Source organism: Poecile atricapillus, chromosome 1, assembly GCF_030490865.1.
Source record: "Poecile atricapillus isolate bPoeAtr1 chromosome 1, bPoeAtr1.hap1, whole genome shotgun sequence".
NCBI lineage: Eukaryota > Metazoa > Chordata > Aves > Passeriformes > Paridae > Poecile > Poecile atricapillus.
The window spans coordinates 86,410,966-86,429,889 of NC_081249.1; the positions used below are offsets into that span (position 1 = coordinate 86,410,966).

The following is an 18,924-nucleotide window of genomic DNA, read 5'->3' on the forward strand; positions in this document are numbered from 1 at the left end:
GGATCCTAAATGACAGAAGTAGGTCTTTATTGCTGAGTTTTGGGATGATAATTTGTGCCTTCCTTCCTGACATGGAAAACTCATTTGCATCTTGACTAACACCAGCTGTTTGCTACTGTTGATGAGTTTCAGTCATTTGTAAGTTTTGTCAACAGCATCCCATTCTATACATAGTGCATTTTCCAACATGAGCACCAAGAGCCTTTCCAGCCACCACAGTACCAGAAAATCTATAGAAAGAGAAAACACAATAAAAAAAAAACCAAAAAACCAGTTATTCTAAATAAAACCTACTTAAAATTGTGTATTCAGGGAGCTCTGCACGCTTTTTGGGAAAGCAGGCAGAGCTTGTTGAAAACATTCTGTGTTCATAGTTGGGGCATCTCCCTTGCATCTCCTGATGGCCTCAGCCCCCAGTTTTGCAAGAACATTTGTATGTGCTTTAAGCACACAAGCAGCCCCAACAGAGGGTCTTTGTTGAGCTAAGATAACAGACAACAGATGGAGACAGACAGTAGTGCAAAAGATGATATTTCAAACTTGGTGGTCTTTTCTGATGAGGATGTCTACATTTTTGGGAGGATCAGGAGAAGGCCAACATTAATTCAGAGTGAATAATGAGGAAGAAGAGGCAGGAAAATGCCAGCACAGAAGAGAGATGGTTAAAATGAACTCTCATCGAGATCACAGAGCAAGAAGCAGTAGGAGCCAAACCAGAAATTTTTTTCTTTATGCTCCCTGCACACCTCATCTATGCACTATTATTTGCTTCTATTTTCCTTCTTTGCTGCCATTTTCCATTTATTGCTGCAGTTTTACAGAAGCAAAGAATAAAGCCATGCTGTGCTTTGGGTATTTTTTTTTATTATTTTATTTTATTTTATTATTTTATTTTATTTCTATTCCACTTTGCAAATAGACTATGTTAACTTCACAGCCTTGGATTATTCCCATTTCTGGCTCTGTTATTTCCAGAGATAGGATATCCATCATTCTTGGAAGTATATGCAAGCTGACATTTTCTGTTAGACCAAAATATAATTAGATTTGCACACACCAGACACAAGGTTATCGACCACAAAAACAAAAAGACATTGCACGAACAGGGAAGAACATCTGGGAGACACACCAATCCATCTAGGGGCCAGCAGAAACAAAACCTGAATAATAGATAGGCTAACACAACACTACCAATGTCCTGTCTGATTAAATCTACTTCATCAAACATCACCAAGGACAAAAATGTCCCCTTTGCCCATAGCTGGATGCATGATGAGTAAGTAAAAAATAAATTACTTCTTACACATTGCTGAGTTGCTTTAAGTCCTCTGTGTTTTGCAGTAAGTGCTCACAAGGCACCCCTGTACCCTGGGCATCAAACTGGTTTGCAAGTAACCCGGATTTAGGGATGCTAATTTGTTAGATATTGCCTCAAAATGGGAAATTTGCAGGCAAACTCTATTTTCCAGTCTGCCATGCTGCCTGCCAGTGGACCGAGGCAATGCTGAATGTTGGGAGAACCTAGGACATTCTGCTCACGTGCATCCTGGAAGCCATGGATTCATGTTTGCCTTGATATTTCCATGTTTAACGTTTGTGCAGTCACTAAATTTGGTTCCTCTAAGAGTGTCAGGCTGCCTCTGATAAAACAGCATGAATTCACCCAGTGGGTCTGTGATCATTGATGTTGCACCCACTGTGTGGTCCCTCCCTCAGGCAGAGGTGGGCTTGGTTTGGGAGAAACACACTGCTGTCAGTGCAAATCACCAGGGAAAAAAATCAACCTCAAACTAGGTCAGATTAAAAGGGCAGAAAGTGAGTTATAAAAGGCAGTCAGAAATTGACCAAGGACTTTACTAGCATGCTTTTACTTTCCTGGGGAGCCAAGGAGGGATCTCTCTCTCTGCCTGCAACTTGGTGACTGACAGAGACTATGTTCATGTTCAGCACATCTTGGACAAGATGAACTGGCAGGTAAATTGGGAGTATTGGGTGAGACAATAATTCAATTTCTCTCATCAGTTCAGTTAATGGCTTTCATTTAGAGGGTTAATGGAGGATCATTACACTTCATTAAGCTGCCACAGGTAGACACAGACCGATGGCAAACCAGTTTCCTCAAAGCACTCTACTAAAACTGTCTACCTGGGGACAAATCCCTAAACCTGGCTGTCAAAGAAACCTGTCAGGCACATGGATAAGAGTCTGGGAAAGTCCCAGGAGCTGGTTCCAATGAGCTTGGATCCTAGTGAGCCTGCAAGAAGTCTGCAGCATACAAAGGTTGACGATGACTGCTTAGGACCAGACATGCTGCAAGGTAAGGGTGGACAGAAACTCAACCCAGAAGCTCTCATATCCCACTGCAGAGAACTGTGAGCCTGAAAATCCTTTGATGCTGAGTGTGTGAGGCTGTAGGGAGCAGGAAAGCCCCCTCTGTGGGTCCATGTCTACTATCCCTTCTGTGTCCCAGGAGATGGTCAAGAGCCCTTAAATCCAAGACGTTCCTCTGGTCTGTGTTTTAGGTGTTTAAACAATCTCAGAAAATTAGAAACTCTGCTGATCAGAGTCCCTGGACCCTCTTAAAGCACTTAGTGTCTTAGTGGAGTGGACAAAAAAATGGATTTAAAAGACCTGCATTCACACTCATTTCTACTATGGGTTGAGTTTGGAAAAAGCGCATCTGCTTTGCATGAAGGATGGACAAAGAAGTACAGTGCACCTCTGCTCCTCTGCTTTGACATGTGGGAGATGGCCTGGGGCTAGTTGTACTATGGGAATAGTGTAACTGGCTATAGAAAAAGAATCACAGCTTCAACTTTTGTGCCTGGTCCCTTGGCTTCCCTCCTGCAGTTCCCTCATCGTAGCCCAGGGCTAGTACAGACTATATGGCAGAGGCACCACATATTTTCCTCAAAGGATCTCTTAGGAAACTGCCTGGGAGATAAGTTTTACCCAAGCTTTTCAAAACTCTCTGAAAAGGAAATTTTAAAAGGCTGGTGTTCTATTTTCACCATCACATTGAACAAAGTTTCTTGCGTGGAAAGGATTTTCTTTGAGTTGCTTTTCCCTGTGCTACTCAGTAAAATTGCATCAGGCACTTTTGAATGGCTCCACCTTTTCCAACATGAGGTCACATTTCCTGGATGGGACTTGTCATTGCTGAATTATCCTGGAGGACAGAACTGTTGAATGCCTCCAGAAGGCCTTGGGAGGGTCTGTTGGGGGAGGGCTGTATCAACACACTAAATAATGGATGTCTTGTGTGGGCATGAAAATCCGGGGCCAGAGCTATGCCAGGGTTAATGATGGAAGATTCAGGCTGAGGTTGCAGATGGAAGTGCCAGGACAGCCCAGTTCAGATGTCTCATAGCTCTTCGTGACCTCACAGCTTCTTGGAGAGATTTGACAAAAATCTCTTGGACACTCCTAAGAAATGAGAGATGCTGTGGACACAAATAAAGGGCAATCTGAGCTGCTGAACTGGGCTGTGAGGACACAGAGCAACAGAAGCCATAACAAGGGGGTGATCTGTGCAGGATGGATGATCAGAGATTGCTGTTAGGAATCATTTTCCCTATGGACACCCCTCTGCCATGTGACCTCCATTTCTTCTATCCATGACCTGATGCATGGAGACAGGAGAGCAGCAACACAACATAAGAGAGAGAGGGGGAGAGAGAGAGAGAGAGAGAGAGAGAGAGAGAGAGAGAGAGTGAGAGAGAGAGAGAGAGAGAGAGAGAGAGAGAGAGATGCAATAGGAATATCCACCTTTAGAATCTCTCACACTCCCTGCAAATGCCTTTTTGTGAGTAAAACTACCTCCTGCCTTCAGGGGCTGTGGTAAGTCTCTATGTCATGTACCGGGACTGGCAGACAAGAAATTACTTCTGCCTTGGAGGTTGACATCAACTAGCTCTATAAAAGTCAAACCAAATTGCCAAAGCATGTCACTTCACAGGGGCAATAACCTACTCAGTTACTGCTGGCCAGGGCAGCTCCAGGGTAACCAGAGAAGGACAGAGAGGCTCGGCCTGAAAAGGGCCTTAGAGATCCCTTTGTTCCAAACCCTCCTGCCATGGACAGGAACATCTTCCACTACACCAGGTTGCTCCAAACCCCATCCAGCCTGATCTTGAACACTTCCAGGTATGGGGCTGTGCAACCTGTGCCAGTGCCTCACCACTCTCATCATAAGGAATTTCTCCCTAATATCTGATTTAAACCTGCACTCTGTCTGTTTGAAGCCATTCCCACTTGTCCTGTCACTCTATGCCCTTGTCCAAACTCCAGCTCTCTCGTATCACCCTCCAGGTATTGGAAGGCCACAATAAGGTCTCCTGGAGTCATCCCTTCTCTGGGCTGAACTTCTCTCAGCCTGTCTCCATAGCACAGGTGCTCCAGCCCCCTGATCATCTTCATGGTCTCCTCTGGACTCATTCCATCACGTCCACAACCTTCTTATGTTGGTGGTCCCAGAGCTATACTGCTGGTGGGTTTTCACCAGAGCAGACAGGGAGAATCCTCTCCCTTGACCTGCTATGGCCGTGCTGCTCCTGATGCAGCCCAGGATACAGTTGGTTTTCTGAACTGAGAAAGTTCAGATATTATTGCTTATATCCTCCTTCCATGTGATATTTATCTGTTGCTTTTTGCCCAAAGGCTATTTTATCAGCTCTCAGTTTGTACCACATTTCTTTTAGAATTGCAGGTGCTTGTTACAACAACCACAATACTAATAAAAAACCACTGAGTTAAAGGTCCTCCAGATCCACTGTAATGACTTACATGTGAGAAACGACCTCTCACTTTTCAAATTTTCAAAGGTTTATTAAACCTTAACAAACACAGAAAGGACTGAATAAGGAAAAAGGGCAGCGCGCTGGGAGTGCGTGACTGTCTGCCACATGCTCATCCACAAAACGGCTTTTCTGCCTTTGGTACCCCTGGGGCTTGCATCAGGCAACCCGGGCCCCTCCAAAGGTCCGTCAGTCAACTCTTCTTTGCCCTTTATTGTGGAGACTGCTTTCTTGCAATTTGGTTGTAGGTTAAGTGTTGTCCTGGACAATCCACTCTGGGTTGGCCCCAGAGTGGGGGGAAGGGGAAAATGGGGAGAGCAGAGGGCATCTAAACAACAAACCACAATAACATAACTATACATCAATAAAACTTCTTATAACATACACACAATATTTATCCCCTAATTGAGTGAGCCAATCATCTTATTACCTATCTATAACACACACATGAGGAAAAAGAAAACCCAAAAATAGGGAATTGTCTCTGCAAACAGCTAATGTTGCCTGAGGTGAGTTGACTTGGGCTTACCCTTTTCCTAGTGGAAACAAGAGCTCATAGTGTTTCTGTACCTCTTTCTTCAGCCATATTAGAGTGATGGCTCACTCCCACATGTGGTGTTACCAAAACCTGTCTTCCTATGGATCTGTGTCTTGTGGTTGATACCCTAATACCTTGTAAGGGTTCAAACTTTCCTACTGAATTTCCTTTTGGACAACCAGTAAAGGCTTTCTCCACTGACTATGAGAAGAAAATTTTTAGCTCTAGAGTACCTATGTGCTATCCAACTTTCTGTCAAAAGTGACTGAAATTTTGAGGTATGTTCAAAGACACTTGGGGAAAAGAGAACAGGACTGAAAGGTTAGGCAGGCAAAGACAGAGGGCGGCAGCCACAAAGGTAGCATGATTGCACAGTGCTCCTTTCCCTATGAAACGAGGGCAAACAACATTTCCATTGCTTTTTATTATGTCCTGCTGTGCACTGCCATCTTCCACCTGCAAACATCAAAGAGGTACTGCTGTAGTAACCACACATGACATCTGATGCTGAACAGGAGGAGATGAGATCCTCAGTAACAGGGGACCTATTTCTATCTAAACTTCCCAGGCAATAACACTGGAAAAGTGTTTTATAAAATGCGTAACATAATGAGAAGCTGAGAAAACATTTTCCAAAAATTTGTTTCCAGTCCGCTCTAACAATTACCATCAAATCCTGAAATTTTATTCTTATTTCAGCACAGAACAAATTAAGCTTTAAATAAGGCCTGTATTATGGCCTGAATGAATAGGACAATGTTTGCCTTGAGACCTCTACCTTCATGTGGTAGGAGAAACAGGCTCATGGCCAAAAAACCAAGACTGGGCAGATGGCGACGTTTTATAACGTTGTCCCTAGACAGCCCCACATCAGTTCCAGGAATCACTGTGCCAGATCACAATCTGCTGAGCATCACTGTAGAGGGAAACTGCTACAGGCATGCCAAGGTAGCACAGACCATGTGATGAACAGTCCTTCCTTGGAAAGAAGGCACGTTACACAGGGATGATTTTTGGTTTTATTGGAGATGAGCTTGTGCGTTACAATCACTTATGCTATGAACTAGCTAGTGCCCCAGGTACTTCTACACCTTTCTTAGCCAAAACCAGGAAATAAGTGTCTCCTTTACTACTGAATTACAGGAGCATTTAATTTAAATGCCACATTAACAGGAAGAACCAGTAGGGAGCCCTTAAAAAGCACAACAGATATATGTGCTGCCTTATCTCAGATCTTGCCTCTAACAGTGGTGAAAGGATGGATTTCATACCCTTTATGATGCCATGGAGTGCTGAACTGGGAAAATTTGATTGCACACATTTCTGTGTATTAGCAGCCTTCTTAAGAAGGTTGTTCAAGTCCTTTTCTCCTGAGAGCAAATTCTTTCACCTTGCACTTATTATTGCAGCTGGACTCACCATTTCAGTCCTGACTCAGACCTCTCCTTAGTCCAGGAGATGCTCAGTGGAACATCACAAAGTCAGTCTTGTAATTGGATGAAAGACACTGCACCTGGGCACAAGATTACCATTGTGTCCCTTGGAAGAGGTGATTATGCAGCTGCAAACACATCTGTGTAAGCCCTCAAGCTGCAACAGGGACAGACACTGAAGCAGCAGTTTCATTCTGTTGCAGAGAATATAATTTGTTTCCTGATGGAAACATATGGCCATCATTAATAATAATCATTGATTATGCCAGTTTCTAATCGGGCACAAGACACCTCAGTATGCAAAATAGGATAAAACTACATCGGCAGATGATCTAAGGAGACAAAAGTGAGAATAGTGTGTGTTTATTTGGGGATGTGAGAGTCTAGAAGAGTGAAGCAGAGCCTAGCTTGACTAGTCATCTGCCAACCACACCAAGATGTCATTTTTTATTACAGATGAAGAAAGGCTTGCTCACTATTTATTTCCTACATTTGAACAATACTCTTTTCAAAAGTATGAACTACATTGTGCACTCTGACTCATAAAGGAAGCCAATAATTAACAAAATTATTGCTACATCTATTAACCACAGAGTCATCCTCTCAGGTCTTGGCACTTGCCCATCGGGGTCATATCTTTCCAGACTGTTTCATTTTGGAAAAATTTTTAGACATTCACTGCTGTGACACAGAATGACACATATTGTCTGGAATGACAGCTCTTAGGACATTGTATTCATCACTCTTAAGTTTTTATCACAGCTAAACGGTTTTAATTTCTTCATATTATAGTAGTAATTTAGATGATAATTTCTGGGAATGAGAGAAATTTGGAAACTTGGAATAAAATGCAAGGAAGTTTTTTCTGAGTCAAACTGTCCTTTCTCTGACATGTCAAGAACCCGTAGGAAAAGGTGTAATGGATAAAGTGAACCTTTCCTAACAGACCTTCTCAGCTTTTAGTAGTGGTTTAAAGACCTCCTGAGATGGAGTTTGAATATGGGCTACACTTTTTGTGCAGCTACCACAGACACATGGGGGTTTTTATGCCATCTAGAAGCAGATTTCTATGCACCAAGTTAAAAAGAAACATGCAGTTCCTGATTGTTTTTAACCTGACACCAGGATCTTTGTCACAAGTTCATTCATCACCAGTGAATAATCTTCCCCTTCTCTGCACCACTTGTGCTGGTACAGATGATGATCCTTAGAGCAGCCCAGGTAAATAAATTCCCCTGCAGATTACCTAACTGGGATTTTGGTAACCTTATTCCCCTCCAAATGATTATTGTTATGTACATTTGGATTTTGGTTTCAAACCAGCTTCATCTGACTTGGCAAAAACTGCTACTGTGCTTTGTTTCCAAGGAAATATTTGGATCAAACATAGCAACCAGAAGCTGCTGTTGTTATTATTATTTAGCAAATAGCCCAGACCTTTGTTTTCTATCCAAGCATCCCTCAGACTTTGAAGAGTTTGGAAATCTAATCCCACACTGAATCTTTGCAAACAATGCCTCTCTTTAAAACGGGCCAAGCCGCAAAGCCAAATCCAATCCTGCCGAACCTTCACGTTGCTCAATACTTGACACGAGCTCCAATCGCTGCCATCTGTTTCCAACTCTGTTATCCATTACTGCTGTTATGCTGTGCCTCCTGCGCCCTGTATCCATAGTAAAATGCATCAGACCAAAACGGATGAGGCTTTCTAATACTGCCAATGGTGTTATTGCAGAATTGTATTCATTATGCACCTTGAGGCTTATTTGAAGCATCTGGAAAGTTATGCTTTGAGGGTGTCAACAAAGGTTTCTGGGATTTCACCTTCTTCCTCTTACACAAGCCTGTTTTGAATTTCTTTTAGGCAAACAGCTCCAAAACACCTCTATTTTATCTCTAGTAAAAATATCACACTAGGTAAACACACCCCATTTCTATTCAAAATTTTGCTTGCTAGCTTGCTTTTTTGTTTTTGGGTTGTTTTTTTTTCCCCTCCAGATTTGCACAATAAAATTTTAATGATCCTCTGCATATATTGTTGACTTATATGGAGATCTGTGCTGCTTAAAAGTTAAGCATAAGTGTTCACTTCATAACAAATTGCTGCAGAGGTTTAGAAAGTCTGCAAAACCACTCTCAGCATGGGGCAATGATAGCCAGGAATAGGCATTTACCCTTTGTTCTTTAGAGATATGACCCCCTTTAACCAATGTTAAATGGAAATCCATCCTCTCATACAGGAAAAAGGGTAAGTAGAAAAACATAATCAGCTCCTACATACGTGCATGTCATTGTTTCTTTCTGCCTTCTTGCTTTATGGGTTTCCAGTTCTTGTGGGACTGGGGCTTTTCTGATGAATTTGAATTTCCCATAATCTTCTGGGGAGATGTGCCATCTTCTTGGTGGTTTTCCATGAATCTCTATGGACTGTGTTGTTTCATCTGTTCTACTAAGGAATATTCTTCACCTCTGGGGCCAAATAGTACTGCTCAGACTGTGTCCAAGACAGCAATTCCAGGACAGTTATCTCTCCCCCTCTTCCAGCTCTGTTCCTTCCTGCTTCCCTTACTTCCTACATTCTGAGTGTACCATGCTCAAGCTCCCAGGGAAAACTTGATGTTGGTAGTAAGCCTGAGCCATGATCAGCACCTCCAAAAAGACCCAAAAACCTGAGCTTGATGTGTTTGCCCTCATGCATCACATTCACATAGCATGGAAGTCTAAGCCAACACTGCTGAGCTCTAGGCTGCTGCTGTTTAGTTTCCTTCGTCATGTACTCAGTTCTCTGTCCTCATTTCTCCTTGAACTACACCAAGTGATAATTGAGTATAAATATGCAGGTTTTGACACTGTGACCATGCAAGCTGAAATCTGGTTCGCAATAAACTTTATCCTCCTTCATTACTACACCTCATCTTTGCTTAGTCACTGCTTGGTGTAAAGAGTTTTTTTCCCTGGAACAATGTGTCTTCTTCCCTGGAAAAAGGCTTCCTTGTGATGAAATGGATGCTGTAAATAGAGATGTCCACCCAGCTGAAGGGTTCAGCTTCAGGGGTGAGGGTTGGACAAGTTTTGTGCAAAACAGATCTTTTAACATGGTCCTTTCCCCTGCTGCAAAAGCTAACTCACAGCAGAGCACAACCCTTTCTGTATTCTTTGCTGGGAACTTCTTCAGCATCAGCACAGATGTCCACTCAGGGGAATTAGTTGCCTTTTTTCTCAGTTTTTCTGCCAGACAATGAAATAACAGGGGTTAGCACTAAGCAAACCGTACGGGAGATGTGTATATTTTACAAGATCTCAGAAATGTAGAATGTTGATAAAGACACATAAAAGCCTTGGGGAAGACCATGCTCTCTAGCCAGGGAGTGGAGACAACAACATTTTGTGTTCTGTTCCTGGAATAGCACAGAACAGGAACATCAGTGGAAAAAGACCTGTATAAACAGTGAGCTGGAGACACAAATGCATTTCCATGATCATTTTGACTTGACTACATCCACCCATAATTCAATGGCTCCTGTTTCCATAGCAATGGAGTATCTCATCATTTTTATATCTTTTTCTTCTCAACAACCATGTGAGTTGAGGAGATATTGTCTACACATTACAGACATAGCCAGAGGTGTTTTAATTCCCCTCTTTTATCACCCAATTGAAGGAGTTTGTTTATTTTCTCACCTTGGGTTGTGGCAATTTAGGAGCCAGCACCAGCACCCCATCCCAGTGTCTCCCTGCTCAGGAGGGGGGGGCAGGAATTGCATATGGAAGGTTCTTTATGAGTTACAGAGAATCTAAGCAGAGTTCTGAGAGACAGACAATCTTGCCTACAGGATGTTTGAACATTTCTGGAAGATTTCAAAGTCAAATGCTGGCCCAAAGTAGTCCCTCCTACTACACCCCTGATTGCTCAGAAACAACAATACCCACATGCCTGTGTACACTTGGACCTGGAGCCACCATCTCAAGGAAATTAACTTACTGTGACATCCCTCCATTAGCTCCATCCATTCAAGGTAGTATGTGGTAAGGTTACTTTTAAACCCCTCTTTATGGGCAGCTAAGCTATGTCAGACCCTCACCTTAGTGCCAATACCAAACCAAACACCAATTACCATGCACGTACTGGGCCCTCAGCTTTAAAAGGGCATGTTAAAGCACTGTATAAATGAGAAATTAGAAAATTAGAGTAATTCCCTCAGTGTTAAACCCCATGCCATCAAAAACTCCGCAATTAGCATTTCCCCCCCTTTTTTTTCCCCACAGTGGTTTTTGGTAAAATCTGAAGATGATCCTTCTGGAACACAGACAGGCTTCTTGCACCTGTAATTTGCAGAAAAAACCCTCTTATTTATACCCCTGGTTCTATGAATTTAGTGTTTGTCTTGATATATGAGCACTGTAGTGGGTTACTCTCCCTGGCAGGACAGCAGGCTGATCATCTCAATGCACTGGGACCCAGGGGCTTTGCCATGTCCCAAGTCTGCTCTCATCCACAGCTGAGCCATCCCTTCCTGGTTTTCCCATTTGAGGCTGTGCTTTGTAGAATCATAGAATGTTTTGCATTAGAAGGCACCTAAAAGACCATTTAGTTCCAACCCCTCTGCCCAATGGCAATGACACCTTCCACTAAAGCAGATTGCTCAGACCCCTACCCAGCCTGGCCTTGAACACTGTCAGGAATCGAGCACCTGCAGCTTCTCTGGGCATGGTGCTGATGAGAGGTGTGACACAGCCTTTGAGAGACAGCTGGTGTTTTTTAGATGCCAGTGGCAGGCCAGGTGGGACACCTTGGGGAGGTCAAAAGGCATTAGGGAACAAGAGAGGCCTGATTTGTGAGACCACTCAGGAGTGGTCTAGGGCAGTGAAGTCCCAGCAGAGCTTGTAATACCTGCCTAAAGCCACCTGACACCACGTGGATATGTGACACCCAGAGGACATCATATATGTCACTGTATACCTGGGAGTGGAGCTGAATGGGCTACCCAGCTTCTTCAATGTTTTAGCAGGAGATGAGCTACTTTCCAGCTCCCTGGTGGCTCCAAAATCACTCACTAACATGGGAGTTCAGTTACCCTGTAGACATGAAAACACATCCTGGCATCAGCTGGAGGGTTTGAATCACATCAGCGACTCTGCATCACATCTGCCAACAGGCACAGCTGGGAGGGGATTTCTTACAGCTAAAGGGCTGTACTGGGAGGAAAAGAAACTTCAAAGGATGTTAGGAAAGGAGGGACAAACTCAATGTCAAAGGCATTTTTGGAGGACCTGTATTCTCAACCAATGGCCATTGGTGTTTATCCAAAGAGACCAAGCCCAGGCCAGCCCCAAGACCAATTGCTGGGTGCTGGGCCACTCATCTTCCCCAGTTTTATAGCAGGGGGTTGCCTTGCTATCCACAACATCCTGTCTGCACTGCTCTGAGGAAGATGGACCTTCTTGCCCTTTTCCAGTGCAGCAGGATTGTGGATCAACCACAGCCTCCACAGCTGTCCTACAGCACGTGTGAGACACAGGACACCAGGCAGACTAAGCCATCCTCCCCCCAGCCCGCGGGTCCAAGCAGCACTCTAATCATGGCTGGGGGCATTTCCGTTCCCTGGAGGAACGAGCTAGGTGTTTTTCAGGCATCATGCCTCATTGACTGTTTTTATAGCATTACTTTGCAGCTGCAGGATGCAGTGATGGTGGGCTGCAGCTCTGACTTGCTGATTAGCATCAGGACTGTTGCTCTCATGGCTCGATGAGACCCAGCGATCATCTGAGCAGGGAAGAATCCACAATATAACATAAAATCAGGAGTGGTTATAAGCTTGGCATTTAGAGAGTCCTCTGAATTGTTTGTCATACTCAGACATTCACCAAGAGGGAAGCTTAATTAAAATGAGGTACTGAGAGAGGCTTGACACTCATCTCTCCATAGCAGCTCACTGCTTAATTGGAGAAACAAACTGTGTTCAGTGACTTAGTGGAACATCCAAGGCTTTTTTGGACAGGAATATGAGAAGGAAGGCTGAGGACAGTGAAATGTATTTTACCAGCACTTATTTCAGCTTGGTCTAAGGATCAAAATGCTGCTGGTGACAGTTTAGTCTGGATGATGAACTGTCAAATCACACTTACACATGGAAAAATGTGTGACTGGGATAACAGAAGTCCTCTCCCTTGTCATGCTCTCTTGTTTAGCTTGCAAGTGCTTGTACCTTGCAGAAATCTCTTTCCTGGAAAAAAAATCCCTCTCTGACAGACCTAATGCTGATGTATCATGTCTGAGTCCCACGGAGCTGGTTTTGGTGGTATTTGAGCATGTGCAGGGGATTAGAAGAGAGCCCAGGGATCAAACTACCCCAGCTGAATTGCTTTCCAGTCTAACCAGTTGGAAAATGTGCAGTCTGCCAGCGAAGGAGCGCTCTCTTGTGGGCTATGCAGAGTGTGAGTGGAGCGTGTGTCAGCTATGTTGGCTCAGAGGTGATTAATAAAGAAAATAAAGACTGAGGAAGAAAGGCATGACATAAACCAACACAGCAGCTAAGTGTAACCAGATGTCAGGTTGTTTTGATCTTCTCCTTGGAAAACCAAGGAAGAAAGAACACAAATAAGCCCCCCTCAAAGTCAGGGCCACTTTAGGCACCCACTGTGCTGCTTGAGGCCAGTTGAGATGAAAGGTAAGATCCAACATGTCACATGCCTCTGGCTGGGGGCTGTGAATTGCAGAAGCATGTAGGACAGCTGGCCACAGGGCACAGACAGCCTGGGTTTGCTCTAACTTCTTCTGTACTGAAGCTTTAGCAAAGCAGCCAGTAGCTCAGGATGGCAGCTGGACCAGGCAATTAAAGGTGGGTATTCTTCTGCCTGTAGTCACAAGAATGTGGTGAACACGAGGAAAAAGAAACACAGATGATGAACGAGAAGATCCTGTTAATTGATACAAGATGGTTTGTCCAAGGCTGACAGCCATGCTTGTTTTTGCTGGGTGGGTGAAATAATTTGCCACTGGACTTAGAAAAAGCCTATGACAAAGCACAATAGCTTGAAACAAAGGCTATGCTCCTGGAGTACCCTCCACCTCTTTGGACCTGCCTAGGTGTACTGAGAAGAACTCTTCTCACACTGTACTCACATAGTGATCTCTGCTGCCTCTCATGACCCAGGAATGTTTAGAAACTAGAATAGAATCACAGAATTGTTAAGCTTAGAAAAACCCTCAAAAAGCACCAAGTCTAGTCATTAATCTGGCACTGCCAAGCACACCATGTACCCAAGTGCCACAATTACATGCATTTGAACGCTGCAGATCTGACCCTACCACTTCCCTGGGCAGCCTGTTCTAGCACTTGACAACTCTTTCAGGGAAGAATTTTTTCCTAATATCTAGTCTAAACCTTCCCTGGTACAAATTGAGGCCGTTTCCTCTTGCTCTGTAGCTTGTTACTTTGGGAAATATCCACCAGAAACCCCAGAGAGACAACTAGAGCCTTTCCCAGCCCAGATCCAATACATGGAGCTGAGTTAACGTGCAAAATGCTGATTCTTGCATTTAAGCATATCATTACATACTTCACTGTAGTATGCTTACATACTGCATTTACTGTTTTTACTGTGTTGAGATTCCTCCTGGCTCAGGAGAATTTCTCCTTTGCCTTTCCACTCAGATGATAATGCTCAGAGGTTGGGATAGGACCAGAACCAGTGTTTGATGCTGCTGCAGATGAACATCTTCACTCCTCACCAGCTGAAAGCTGATGGAATATTTACATTGATATTTACATTATATATTACATAGATACCATATATATTATACAGATGGAATACTGCTGGCATATTTACACTCCTTCTCGACACCCCTCCTTCCCAGTCAACCAGATAGGAAATCATTTGGCAGATCCACATCTAAACAAGTCTAATGCTCAGGAAACGCAGCATAAATTACTCAAGATGGGGTAAAACATGGCTTGCACATATGCCTATGGTCTTAGGGAGGAAACAGAAGTGACAGCTCTTTCTGCACCTGCTGCATTATGCACTTGGTATTTCAGTCACTCAGAGTGATGCTGATCCAAGTGCAGGCTCAGTCGTGTTTTGTGCTCTCTAAAACACAAGAAAAAGTAATCCAGGTTCCAGTGCCTTATTGCACAAGACCACATGGTCTGCTTTAGAGACAGCTGCAGAAGGTAAAGTGATAGAAAAAAGGAGGCAAGGACTGTGTCCCTATTTCACAGTATGATGCTGGCAGTGCTAGTAGGAAAAGACAAGCTGTCCTCCACAGTGCCTTGCTCTTACTAAATCCATCTGAGAAAGAGGCATTCCTAGAACCTGGGGAAATGGTTTCTCACCAGACTGCTCTGTTTTGCCCACCTCTGAACACTGCAAGCCTCACAAAGACACTCCGGTTTGCAAGGACAAATGAGAACTGCCCTGATGAGGGTTGGAGTCTAGGCTCAGATGCTTGTGGACCCTATTGATCTGTAAAGGGAAGAAAAGGCCACTGAAGCTGTAACCACGGAAAGTTGGAAACAGCCCATGAGAGCCATGGAGAGTTTAGGACGGGGCTTTTGTGACCCTCTTCTGATAAATCTCCCTGCAGTTCTCTCTACAAATACCTTCAGACATTTGTGCCACTGGATCTGCCCATGACAAACCCAGTGGTTCCTAGGACAGCAGTTTTGCTGCTTTCCCAGACCTGGAAGCTGCCTTTTTCTCCTGTGGCTCTGAGCATTCAAGATTTCCATTCTGGCTTGCAAAGCTCTGAGCGATGACTGCCTGTGCCTCGTGTCTGTTCTCCATCCACAGCAGCGCTAGAGGTATCAGAGCAGCACACCGTCAGCCTGAGAGGCTTATCTTTATCAGCTTAGGAGATGTAGGTCGTCAGGGAATTTTAATCAGCAGAGACACTTTCACATCCAAAGAGACAAAGATATTATCAATTCCCTTAAATGAGCACCAGAAGAGATGAGCCGCAGCTCTTGGGACTCTCTTTCTTCATCCTGGCTGAAATAAATTGTTCCACGAAATGCAGTGATGCCATGCTGATCCCCAACTGTTCATGCCCTGGTTTTCAGCCACAGATGTACTTAGAAAGTCAGATTCTCTGAAGGTTTTTCTTTTCCATGAGGAACATGCTGTTTATTTCTCTCACCACTCTGGAAGGCACCCTTCACGGTGGCCACCTGGAAAAGCTGTACCAGGACACAGCAGGCTGCTGTATTTAAATACGCCTGTCTTCTGGGTCAGTGCTTATTTCCACCGACAGTTTTGGTCTGTTTTCCTCTCCTTCTGTCCCAGGGCATTCCTCACTTGCCCTGCTGTAGCATTCCATGCTGTGCAGCAACAGCTAATGGGGACTTAGCGAGGTGTTAGCCTGGATGTGCTTGTTTCAGACAAAGGGATTAATACCTGGGGGCTTGTTAGGGACTCCTGCAGACAGCAGGTTTGAAACATGGTAAGGTTTTTCCTTTGTCTTGCTTCTGTCAACATCTTCATTAAATTATAATTCCATTTTCACAAATCACACTGTTGGCATGAAGACAGATACAAACAATTGGCAATTTTATTTTTTTCTCCCTTCTGTGGTTAGTTGAATTGCATGTATGGCTCTTTGGGTGGCAGTTAGGACTGATTACGTCTATAATCCCAGAAGGCAAAGACAAAGTGAACCTGGGATGTGTTTTGCTCTGTTATCTCTTTCTGAAGAGCTAAAGCATGCGTTTAACAGATGTGTTACTGTAGATGGGTTAACTGAGTTTGAGCAGCACTACAAAATAACCATCTGCAACCATCTATGTGGTTCAAATGTCCCCTGGAAATAGTCACGTCAAGGGTTGCCTTTATAAATGACAATTAATAGGCACTAAAATGTAGGTGTGCTGTGAAACCAGGTACTTTGACCCTCATTAAGCTTTGTCCAGGCTCTGGAAATGAGGAAAATATTTCCTTTGGACAGGGAGGGTTGTCAGAAAGGCTTTAAATTCAGTTTTAAAAAATCTTAAATTTAAATCCTTCAGATTAGCTTTTCTGTCAGTCTGAAAGAGGGCCAGTTAAATTCTAGCAAATTGAGCAAGCACTGGTCCAACACCGTGGATACAGAGGTGATTAGTGGGAAGGCTGGGGCAGAGCATAGGTTTTTCATGGGAGAGGGAGTCAACAGAACCAGGATGCAGAAAGCTGGTGACTCTCCTGCCACAATGCAATTCAAAGCTGTTGTCAGACACTGCAAGAGCATCCCGGAGGATACATATACATATCTATCTATCCATCCATATATACATATATATACACATATATACATACATAAGAAGGATGTAGACCTGTTGGAGCAAATCCAGAGAAGGCCAGAAAAATGCTCAGAGGGCTGGAGCACCTCTGCTATGGAGACAATCTGAGAGAGCTGGAGTTGTTCAACTGGAGAAGGGATGGCTTTGGGGATCTCTTAGAGCCTACAAGAGGCTACAAGGGAGCTGGAGAGGGACTTCTGACAAGGACTTGGAGTGATAAGACAAGGGGGAATGGCTTCAAACTGATGGAGGGCAGGGTGAGATTAGAGATTGGTAAAACAGTTTTCCCTTGTGAGGCTGGTGAGGTACTGGCATGGGCTGCCCAGAGAAGCTGTCAAGAAGTTCAAGGCCAGGTTGGACGGGGCTTTGAGCAACCTGATCTAGTTGAAGGTGTCTCTGCCTATGGCAGGGGAGTTGGAACTAGATAGCCTTGAAGGTCCCTTCCAACTCAAACTACTCTGTGATTCCATGACTCTATGAACTGAAGATATGTATGGATATATCGATATACATAGCTGAAGCAGAAAAGATGAAGACACTCGGCCACTGGAAGCTGCTGCCTGCTGAGACCTTCCATCTACCCACAGAAATTAATACCTAGCTCATGCTCCATAGTAATTAAGCAGTTAATTCATTGATTTATGATTTATGTAGCTCCTAATTATGGCTAGACATCTGGGTATCATGATAACAGAGAACAAATTTTTTGATAAGCAAGGTGAGAGCTGGAGGAAGGCATAATATCAATACTGGGGTGGCCTGTGCTGTGGTTCTGTATCCAAGTGAAAGTCTATCCAGCAGACATTTGAAAGCGCAGACATTTAGATAAGATTGTAAAACTGGCTATTTTCAAAGCTTCAAAAGATACCAGAGACTAGGAAAGATCTATTGAGATAGAAGATTTTCTGGTGTAATTTCCTCTATGGGGTTTGTAAGCCCTCATACAAAGGAAATGCAACTCAGTGTCATTTCCTGGCCTTATTTTAGGGATAAATGCCAGTTATCAGATCTGTCAGGATCTGATGAATGCTCCAGTGAGATTATGTGGTTATGGGAAAGTTTGCAACATAGCATAGGGTAAGACATCATGCAAAACGTCAACAATCCATGAGTCCATTGACGCATTTGGAAGTCTTGTTTTCACTCTGTGAAGGCTTGGCTAAAACCTATCATTCTTTGTCTGCCAGAAGATTTATGATGATGTTTGTTGTTGTTGTTGTTTTTGGGGTTGTTTAATTTTGTTTTGGTTGGTTGGTTTTGGGATTTTTTTTTTCCATGCCTCATTTAAGACATTAACATTTTAAGTATCAAAGGAATGACAAGCTTCCTAAACTCTGCAAGTACTGTGTGGGTTTGCTGTTCCCCTGAGGTCGTCTGTTGAGGCCACCAATGAAATTGCTGTTGTCACTCAATGTGCTGGTGGTGGCTGGGGTAGAGTTAACTTTCTTCCCAGCAGCTGGTATGGAGCTGTGTTTTGTATTTGTGCTGAACACAGGGTTGATAACATAGAGATGTTTTTGCTAGTGTTGAGGAGAGCTTGCACAGAGCCAAAGCATTTTCTGCTTTTCATACTGCAATGCTTGTGGGGAAGCTGGGGGTGCCTGGGAGGATGGGAGGAGACACAGGCTGCACAGGTGACCCCAGCTGACCAAAGGGATATTCAAGAGGGTGTGACATCATGCTCACTGCGTAACGCAGGGGGAGAAGGAGGAAGGATGGGACATTTGGAGTGATGTTTGCCCAAATCACTGTTCACTGTGATGGGGCTCTGCTTTCCTGGAGATGGCTGAGCACCTGCCTGCCCATGGGAAGACATCCTCTTCAGCAGATGGCTTTAACTTGCTCATTGAAAGTCCAGCCTGGCTAAGCCTCATGTTAAATAA

General features: G+C 43.9%; 1 protein-coding gene across 1 annotated transcript in view; it reads left to right on the forward strand.

The window, feature by feature from the left end:
* The first annotated feature begins 2,193 nt into the window (after positions 1–2,193).
* The window catches only part of GUCY2F (guanylate cyclase 2F, retinal), a 62,305-nt gene continuing 45,574 nt past the window's right edge, over positions 2,194–18,924 (forward strand). The window contains exon 1 of the mRNA XM_058837038.1: positions 2,194–2,317. Within this exon, the coding sequence (XP_058693021.1) occupies positions 2,194–2,317 (124 nt within the window). The remainder of the gene's footprint in view (positions 2,318–18,924) is intronic.